Source organism: Leopardus geoffroyi, chromosome E2 (genome assembly GCF_018350155.1).
Source record: "Leopardus geoffroyi isolate Oge1 chromosome E2, O.geoffroyi_Oge1_pat1.0, whole genome shotgun sequence".
In the NCBI taxonomy this organism is placed as follows: Eukaryota; Metazoa; Chordata; class Mammalia; order Carnivora; family Felidae; genus Leopardus; species Leopardus geoffroyi.
This window is the reverse complement of record NC_059335.1, coordinates 8,967,069-8,976,575: the sequence shown is the minus strand read 5'-3', so window position 1 is coordinate 8,976,575 and position 9,507 is coordinate 8,967,069. Positions and strand designations below refer to the sequence as shown.

The window sequence follows — 9,507 nt, the reverse complement described above, 5'->3', positions numbered from 1 at the left end:
GGGTTGAGCGTCCGGCTTCGGCTCAGGTCATGATCTCACCGTTCATGAGTTCAAGCCCCGCGTTGGGCTCTGTGCTGACAGCTCCGAGCCTGGAGCCTGCTTCGGATTCTGTGTCCCCCTCTCTCTCCGCCCCACCCCTGCTTATGCTCTGCCTCTCTCTTTCAAAAATGAATAAACTTTAGGGGCGCCTGGGTGGCGCAGTCGGTTAAGCGTCCGACTTCAGCCAGGTCACGATCTCGCGGTCTGTGAGTTCGAGCCCCGCGTCAGGCTCTGGGCTGATGGCTCGGAGCCTGGAGCCTGTTTCCGATTCTGTGTCTCCCTCTCTCTCTGCCCCTCCCCCGTTCATGCTCTGTCTCTCTCTGTCCCAAAAATAAATAAACGTTGAAAAAAAAAATTAAAAAAAAATGAATAAACTTTAAAACAAAACAGGAACCGCGACTCACACAAGCCTGAGAACAGGAGGCTGCCAGATCTCAGCAGGGACAATACCCCTAGACGTGAGCAGTTCTGGATTTCCCCTCTTACACACACACACACACACACACACACAGTGGACTCCACAACACCTGCAGAGACAGGATTTGGTGGTGTGGACTTTTAATTCATACCTCCCTCTCTCCCACCTGTGGCAGCTGAATAGTGAATGATCCCTCAAAACTCCCTGAGAAGACCAAAAAAAGGGGGCTTGGATTCTTCTGGGTAGGTAGGGGATGCGATCAGAGTTGTCGGTAATAAAGCTAGGTACCTTCATCCCCTACAAAAAAGCACCAAGGGGGTCCTGGAATCTGAGTCAAGAATCCCATCCTCCTTGGCCAGACCTTGTGCTCTGGCCTGGCTTTCAGGCCAGCCCGGGTCCCGTATACTTTCAGACCTTCAGACCCTTTCATTCTTCTTTTAATGTTTATTTATTTTTGAGAGAGAGAAAGAGAGGTCGAGCGGGGCTGGAGGGGGTGGGGACAGCGAGAGAGGGAGACACAGAATCCGAAGCAGGCTCCAGGCTCTGAGCCGTGAGCACAGAACCCCCCTGGGGCCCAAACTCATGAACCACGAGATCATGACCTGAGCCAAAGTCGAAGGCTGAACTGACTAAGCCACCCAGGCGCCTACAGAGCCTTTGAAGCCCGAAACCGGGTTTAGTGGTTGTGTGAAATCAGCGGAAGCCCAGGTTGGCAAGGGTCCCCATACCTGTAGCTTTCTGCAAGCCCAAAAGAAACATTTATGACGTTTATTTATGCTGGCTGAATTTCAGAAAATCGATCCCGTTACATCCAACAGCCCAGCTGCAGAGAAAGAAACTTTCTTTTTTTTTTTAATTTTTTTTTTTTCAACGTTTATTTATTTTTGGGACAGAGAGAGACAGAGCATGAACGGGGGAGGGGCAGAGAGAGAGAGAGACACAGAATCGGAAACAGGCTCCAGGCTCTGAGCCATCAGCCCAGAGCCTGACGCGGGGCTCGAACTCACGGACCGCGAGATCGTGACCTGGCTGAAGTCGGGCGCTTAACCGACTGCGCCACCCAGGCGCCCCAAGAAACTTTCTTAATTGAGAAGAAAGGTAACCTTAACTCAGAGCCAACTTGTAACGTGCCTGTCTTTGGCAGTTTTTGACAAAAAAAAAAAAAAAAAAAAAAAGTCTCTAGGTTTCTGGAAGGCTTTGCTCCACGAGCTGCTGTATTTCAGCATCCATACCTCTCCCCGACCTGTGGAGGAACAGTCCCACGTTTTAGTCTATCTGCTCAAAATAGAGTCTCTGGGGCACCTGGGTGGCTCAGTCGGTTAAGTGTCTGACTTCGGCTCAGGTCATGATCTCGCGGTTCGTGAGTTCGAGCCCCACCTCAGGCTCTGGAGCCTGCTTTGGATTCTGTGTCTCCCTCTCCCTCTCTCTGCCCCTCCCCTGCTTGCTCTCTGCCTCTGTCTCAAAAATAAACATTAAAAAAAAAAAATTCAAGGGGCGCCTGGGTGGCTCAGTCGGTTAAGCCCCCGACTTCGGCTCAGGTCCTGATCTCTAGATCTGCGAGTTCGAGCCCGAGCCGGGCTCTGCGCTGACAGCTCGGAGCCTGGAGCCTGCTTCAGGTTCTGTGTCTCCCTCTCTCTCTGCCCCTCCCCAGCTTGTGCTTTGTCTTTCTCTCTCCCAAAAATAAACATTAAAAAACATATTTTTTTTTCTTTTTAAATCTCAAAACCGGGTCTTTGTCTTTCTTTTTCTCAGAGGCTGAGAGGTTGGACAGATTTCCCACCTCGCAGGACAGATACTTTGTGTTCTGCCAGTCTTTCTGGCAGTGGCTGAGGTGTTGAACTTCTGAGTGTCCCTTCCTGAGATCCTCCTAGAATTCCAGAACCGCATCCCCTCTGGGGGAGCCTTGCAGGATTCTCCACAGGCCCGAGACCTGGCCTTCTGTAGAACCACTCCAGAAACACAGCAGGGGAGTGGATGAGTGCTTGCTGTGGACTACCCCTAAGTTCTTTCAGTCCTGAGGATTGTCCTTCTCTTCTAGAAAAGACCAGAGGCAACATTAGAAGGGGGGGGGAGGGAGTTCTCCGTTTTTGGGGTGAAGCCATCCAGAAGTACCCTGTATCCGTGCTGGGAACAGTGGGTAAGGCATTGCCTTCCAGAACTGACGTGAGCCTCTCTGGACATTGCCAGGCCTCAGGAAAAGATCCCCTGCTGGTTCTAGAACATCCAGGCAGTTACAGAAAGCCCCTAGGTTTCTTTTTCTCCAAGTCTAGCCAACTAGGATTACTCTAGAAATGGGTGCCCGCCTGCTGCAGGGCTACCACAAGCATCTCCAGAAGCCGCTAGGCCTCCGGAGACCCAGAACGCTGGCCCGAGCTATTCCAGAAAGTCTCCCCGCTGCTCAAGGCCCAGCCAACGAGCGGAGGGGAGACAAGTCTGCATTAATGCCCACCCACTCGGGCAAGAAGGCAGCCTCGGGCTTAAAGATCTTCAGGAAGTTGGAGTCGGGCAGGGTGAAGTTGGCCAGGTAGACAGTGTCCCCACCAGTCAGGTAGGCGGCCCAGAAGCCAAAAGTGCCAATGGTCATGATGGTGTGGTTGCACTGCGTGAGCAGCGCGAAGTCCCTCCCCGGCGAGCCCTCCTGCCCGTCGCCGGCAAAGATCACATCCCCACGGGACGTGTCCACGTTTTCCCGGCACCACTCCATGCCGTTGCTGGTGACCACAAAGACGGGGTCTTCGTGCCGTGCCCGGAACCAGTCCATAGCCTGCCGGAGGTAAGCGCGATCGCCTACCACCCCCTTCCAGCGGTGGGGCATGACCCGCAGATAGTCCCCGCGGCGCACGTGGACACCCACGAAGGTGCGAGGGCGGTCCCCGGTGGGGCCCAGGCGGAGCCGGCTCAGCAGACCCTGGGCCTCTCGCCGAAGGTGGTCGTGCAGCGTGAATTCCCTGCGGATCTGCTCCCGGAGGTGGTGGAAGAAGGTCCAGGAGCAGGGAAAGCCGGTGAGCTTCAGCAAGGGGTCCCTCAAGCGGGCGTACTCCCGGGACATCCAGTCGTGGAGCTCCAGCTCCCGCCAGGGCGTGCGGCTGTCCACCTCGGGCGCCAGCACCGGCAGGGTGATGCGGAACACGGGGGCCAGGGCGGCATGCATGGCGGGCAGGATGAAGGCCCGGCGACCGTTGAGCTGGGCCAGGGCCAGGAGCGTGGCGTACTGCCCCATCTGGTTACCGAACCGGCCATCTGGGTGGATGGTCCAGGTTCCCGAGAGGGAGGCAGGGGGCTTGAGGCAGGCGGAGGTGTTGGGGGACAGGCAGAGGATGGCCACAGGGGATGGCACCGGGCGGCGGCCTGGACACAGGGCCGTCAGGGCCAGGCTGTTGGGAAAGAGGTCTTGGTGGACGTAGAGGAACAAGGTGGCTGAAAGGACACACACTAGCAGGAAAGCCACACAGAGCTGCCGTTGGCTGGGGGCCCACATGGCTGCACGGGAGGAAAGGTGAATTAGCGGGGCCCCGGAGCCCCAGGAGGAAGTGTCCGTGGGCAGGGGCCTGGGGGAACGAGGAAACCAAGGCTTGAGACTCCTGGGTCCCAGGGAAAGGGGATCAGGGGCCTGGATCTGAGGGAGGGGAGGGAGGTGGGCGCTTGGAACCGCAGGGATGGGGACGGCAAATGTTGAAAACTGGTGTTTCCAAGATAGCAACGGGTCTCGGAGCCAGCCTGCCACATCCGCATCTTGGAATCTGGCTCTCCGGGCCGGGAAGTCCCACTTTAGTTGGGTGATGTGCCACCCACTCCTGTCTGGGGTGGGCCTGGTGGAGGGAGGGTGAGGACTCCACCATGGGGGTGACGGGAAGAGACAGGCCAGGTGGAACATGAGAGGCTGGAGGTCGGGGACTGGATGAGGGATCTCAGCCTCTGGAGGAGCAGGAGTTGGGGGCGGGGGGGTGGAGACTCCTGGGGTCCTACGGGGCTAGCGGTTGGGGCTGCGCCTCCTGGGACCGAAGGCCCCGATTCCTGGGTCCCAGGCATCCTCCGGTCCCACTCACCTGAGCTCCTGGCGGGTGACAGAGCCACAGCGGGCTTAGAGAGGCTGGAGCGCGCCGACCGCAGGTGCAGCCCACATCCGGCCGCCTCCGGAACCCGGGACTCCGGGATCCTAGGCTCGGCAGCCCTCCCCTCCATGCCGCCTCCCCCGACTGGCTCCTAGGGCTCGGGGGAGGGAGGAAGGAGATGGGCGCGGTTCCGAGACTCCCAGCCTCCGCCCCTCCCGACCTGGGCAGGTAGGTCGGAGGCGGAGCCCCGCCCCCGCCCCGGCGCCCCAGGCTAAGCTGGTAACCCCCGCCCCCCCCCCTGCCCTCCCCAGACCCGGGGACCCGCGCCCGGCCCCCTCCTCCTCGGCCCCGGCCCGCGGGCGGGCTCTCCAGGGCCAGCCTCCACAGCATGGAGACCCGGCGCCCAGCCGCAATGCCGGACCCAGGTATTCGGGTCCATCGACTTCTCCGCCTTCTCCCGAGCCTGGGCTGACGGGCCGCCCAGAGTGCCTGGATGCTCCGAGCCCGGCCACGCCCCAGCCGCTGGGGAGGGCGCAGACACCAGGCCCGGGCGGGGGCGAAGATCCCCCGCTCTCTGCCGGGTCCTCCCGGTGGGGAGGCAGAACCTGTTTGCCAGGCCTGCTCCAGGAGCCGATGGAAACCTCCTCCAGCTCTCAGGGTCCCGAACGTGGGCGCCTCCGGCCCGAAGGGTGTCCCCGCGCACACCGGGGGCCGCTGGCTCCCCATCTCCGCACGGTGCACCTGCGAACTGCAGAGCCTCTCCTTTTGAGGAATCGTACGATCCGGGCTCCGACGGCTCCTCTCCAGACGGGCGCGTCCCGGGGGCAGCGTCTCCCCGAGGGCGAGGAGGAGAAAGCAGGAGGGGAAGCGGGCCTGTCATGCCCAGCCTCACCGGGAGGCTGGGGCCCCGGGTTGGGGGTCCAGGGCCTCGGCTCCGCGGTGTGTAACTGTCCGGGCGGTTCCGCCCTCCCCCCTCCCTGGGCTGGAGCCGTGTGATCATTGTCATTCAATAAATCAAAGCTAAAGACCCAGGAATTTGACTCCCCTCTCCAGAGGGTGGACCGTGATGTCTCCAGACCCAAGCCCCTCCTTCCACAGACCCAGGATTTCCAGCCCCAGCCCCCTCCTCTGCTGGAGACGTTCAGACCTCCGCACTGGAGGGTGTCCGGTCTCTGTCCTACAGTTTCCAGGAACCACCCCCCCCCCCCCACATTCCCTTTGGGCTCTGGTCTCTCACTCCCCCTCTCCAGAGCCTGGCTCTGCCCCCACCCCCACCCCAGAGGCGCTGAGTCAGACTTTCACCCTCCACCCGCCCTCCCCACCCCAGGCTATTTTGAGAACACCTTTCTGGGCCTGGGGTAGCTACTCTGGTGAAAGAGGTCCCGGGATTGCATCAGGGAGGAGAGGGAGGCTCTCCTCTGGCTGATTAGGTGCCAGAGGAACCTCTGGGCTGGGGTTGGTGAGGTTGAGGCCAGAGGCTTTTGGTCACGTGGCTTTTGCTGCTCTCCTGATGATCGAGGAACCTCCGTGTGTGTGACACCTGCCCTGCCCGCACTCCCCCCCGCCCCGAAACCCACAGAAATTCAGGCAGGATGCCGCAATCCCGGTTATGGGGCACGGTGTCCGTCGATCAGCCAGGGAGGCAGTTTTCCAGGCCCCCAGCCCTCTCCTCCCCCAGCCCCTTTCAGCCAAGTGCCAGTCAGCAGGTCCTGGTCCCCCTGATTCCTCAGACCCAGGAGTCCAGGGCCCCAGCGGGAAGGACCCCCCCCCCACCATTGCATCATCCAGCTCAGGCTGATCTGGCCACGGTGGAATCCTAGCTCTTGCCAAGTGGGTCAAATATCATGGGTCAGGTGCGGGGAAGGTGATTGGGCGGGTCTGTCTGGATATAAATTTTGGAGTGCCTGCATCCATTCTAAGAGACCGGGGTATTCTGTCAGCTGGGAATCCGCGGACACGAAGACCCAGGCGTTGAGGCTCACTAAGGTGCAATCCGTGAATCTCCTGTCCCAGACAACCGGGATCCGAGACAGAATCCAGACCAGTCTGCTCCTCAAGCCCCAGACCCCGGATCTCACCTGAGGACGTGAGCCAGTGATGGGCTGGGATGAGGCCGGGTCCCAGCACCTGGGACTGTGGGTCCTGATGATGCTGGGGGTCCTTTTGCCGGAAGCCTGCCAGGCACACCCTATTCCTGACTCCAGCCCCCTCCTCCAATTCGGGGGCCAAGTTCGACAGCGGTTCCTCTACACGGACGACGCCCAGGAGACAGAGGTCCACCTCGAGATCAAGGCTGATGGCACAGTGGTGGGGACCGCTCGCCAGAGCCCTGAGAGTGAGTGCATAGACAGAGCCTGGTCTGAGGGAGCAGGGGCTGGGGGGCCCAGACTTCTGGGTCTGAGGAAGGAGGGGCTGGGAGCCTAGACCCCTGGATCTAAGTAAGAGAGACGGGCCTGGGCAGGGGTCCTCTGAGGCCCTGACCACTCTCTCCTCCCAGGTCTCTTGGAGCTAAAAGCCCTGAAGCCGGGAGTAATTCAAATCTTGGGGGTCAAAACGTCCAGGTTCCTGTGCCAGGGCCCAGATGGGACACTGTATGGGTCGGTGAGTTTCTGGGATCGCCCCTCTCCTCGTGCTCCCTCCTCCGTATCACCTTCACCACCCAGGGTTCCTCCTCTCGCACCTTGGGCCTGAGCCGGGCTTGGTTCTGTGCTCCCTGCGTGGCACCCGCACCTCACCACCTCCCCTGCACGCGGGAGCTGACCTCATCATTTGTGCACAAGGGGAAACTGAGGCTCGGGCAGGGACACACCAGCTCCGAGTCACGAGGCCCGTGAACGACAGAGCGCCTGAGTCCTGCGACCTGTGACCCCTGCTGGGCCGCATGGGCTCCTAGCTGCCTGCTTCACGCTGGGCACAGGGCTGCTCAGGGGACCCATGGCCTGTAAAGTGACCATGACCCCTTGGGTGGAAGCCAGACGCCTCTGTCTGGACTCAGAGAGCCTTGACTGGTCCCTGGGCTGGAATATTGGTCTCTGTGAAGTGAAGCCAGGGAGGTAGGCCTTGCAGGCCTGCCCAGGGGTAAAGGGAGAGCCTGCTTCTGTTGCCTGTGTCCCGGAGGAGGGGCTGGGGGCCGGGACTCCTGGGTCCTGTGGCAGGAAGTTGCAGAGGAATCCCGTATCTCCGATGTCCCCTCTTGTCCCCTCAGCTCCGCTTTGACCCCGCAGCCTGCAGCTTCCGGGAACTGCTTCTGGAGGACGGATACAACATCTACCACTCGGAGACCCTCGGGCTCCCACTCCGCCTGCCCCCCCCCAACTCCCCAGACCGGGACTCGGCCCCCCGGGCACCTGCCCGCTTCCTGCCGCTGCCAGGCCTGCTTCCGGCACCCCCGGAGCCTCCAGGGATCCAGGCCCCCGAGCCCCCGGACGTGGGCTCCTCGGACCCTCTGAGCATGGTGGGGCCTTCCCAGGGCCGAAGTCCCAGCTACGCTTCCTGAAGCCACCGGGCTGTTTGCTGTGGGGCCTCCTCTTTATTTATTGGGTTATTTGGTATTTATCTTATTTATTTTTTTATTTTGCCTACTCGGGATAATAAAGAATCTGAGAGGAGGGTCAGGGTGCGCATGTGTGAGTGTTTGAGGGAGGCGCTGGGAACCCTGTGCTGGGGGAGGGACTGGAGGGACTGAAGGCTGGGAGTCCTGGTTCTCTAGAAGAGGGCTTGAGGACCGAAATTCATCCGTGCAGGTGCTTATGGACTTGGAGTGCAATGACTGTCACAGAATGCAGTCCCAGTGAGCGGGTTGCCTTTTCTCTCTCCCCGCCCGCAGCGTAGATTTCCACGTTGTTCTTTTTTTTTTTTTTTTTTTTTTTTTTTTAATTTTTTTTCAATGTTTATTTATTTTTGGGACAGAGAGAGACAGGGCATGAACGGGGGAGGGGCAGAGAGAGAGGGAGACACAGAACCGGAAACAGGCTCCAGGCTCTGAGCCATCAGCCCAGAGCCCGACGCGGGGCTCGAGCTCACGGACGGCGAGATCGTGACCTGGCTGAAGTCGGACGCTTAACCGACTGCGCCACCCAGGCGCCCCTCCACGTTGTTCTTTGAGCGACTTCCTGGGTAGGACAGAAGGGAGGACAGAAATGTAGACAACAGCCCGGATTCACGGACAGGGCTGATGTCCGGGTGTCTGACCCACTCCCACGGCGTCTTGGGCCCATCATTATTTTTTTTTTTTTTAATTTTTTTAACGTTTATTCATTTTTGAGAGACAGAGACAGAGCATGAGTGGGGGAGGGGCAGAGAGAGAGAGGGAGACACAGAATCCGAAGCCGCGCCAGGCTCCGAGCTGTCAGCACAGAGCCCAGCACACAGCCCTACACGGGGCTCAAACTGTACGATCAGGACCTGAGCCGAAGTGGAAGGCTTAACCCACTGCGCCGCCCAGGCGCCCCGGGGCCCTTCATTTTCAATTCCAAGGTTCAAATGAGAGGAACATCTCAGTGGAAAGGGGATATAACTGCAGGTCCCAGCAGGTCCCAGGAGGGACTCAGTGACTGGAGGAAATGAAGCTCTCTGCATCTCGTGGCCAGTGTGGCTGTCCGCTCTGGTGGCACTGGGCTGGCTCCGGCAGGGAAAGAGTTGTCACCGGAAGCAGAATCCGAAACGCCACAAAAGTCGCCGGAAAGAGCGGCTTCGTGGCTGGGGGGGGGAGCTTCACGTGGGATGTATGTTCCTGGGTCAGAGGCGTCCACCTGACTCTGGAAAGTCTCCCCCCTGCGAGGGAGCAGGAAGCACCTTGGGGCATCTGCCCTGATCACTTTCCCGCCCACCCCACCCCTGCAAGCCTCCGCAGTCTTGGAGAACGCGGACCTGGCCAGCCTGGCGGGGAGGGAAGAGATAGCGGAATGGTGGGGGGTGGGTCCTAAGATAGACACCCAGGGAGAGGAAGTCAAGGACCCAGGAGGAGGAGGAGGAGAAGAGGGACAAATGTGGGGCTCG

The 9,507-nt window shown here is 59.9% G+C and overlaps 2 protein-coding genes across 2 annotated transcripts; one reads left to right on the top strand and one right to left on the bottom strand.

The window, feature by feature from the left end:
- Positions 1-2,699: 2,699 nt before the first annotated feature.
- FUT1 (fucosyltransferase 1 (H blood group)) lies at positions 2,700-4,782 on the bottom strand. The gene is made up of 2 exons (XM_045440649.1): positions 4,504-4,782; positions 2,700-3,937 (listed from the first exon to the last, which is right to left on the bottom strand). The coding sequence occupies exons 1-2, from the start codon at positions 4,637-4,639 to the stop codon at positions 2,856-2,858; spliced, it is 1,218 nt and encodes a 405-aa protein (XP_045296605.1). The 5' UTR covers positions 4,640-4,782; the 3' UTR covers positions 2,700-2,855.
- Positions 4,783-6,413: 1,631 nt separating this feature from the next.
- Positions 6,414-8,123, top strand: FGF21 (fibroblast growth factor 21). The gene is made up of 3 exons (XM_045440648.1): positions 6,414-6,844; positions 7,007-7,110; positions 7,715-8,123. The coding sequence occupies exons 1-3, from the start codon at positions 6,607-6,609 to the stop codon at positions 8,003-8,005; spliced, it is 633 nt and encodes a 210-aa protein (XP_045296604.1). The 5' UTR covers positions 6,414-6,606; the 3' UTR covers positions 8,006-8,123.
- Positions 8,124-9,507: the final 1,384 nt, after the last annotated feature.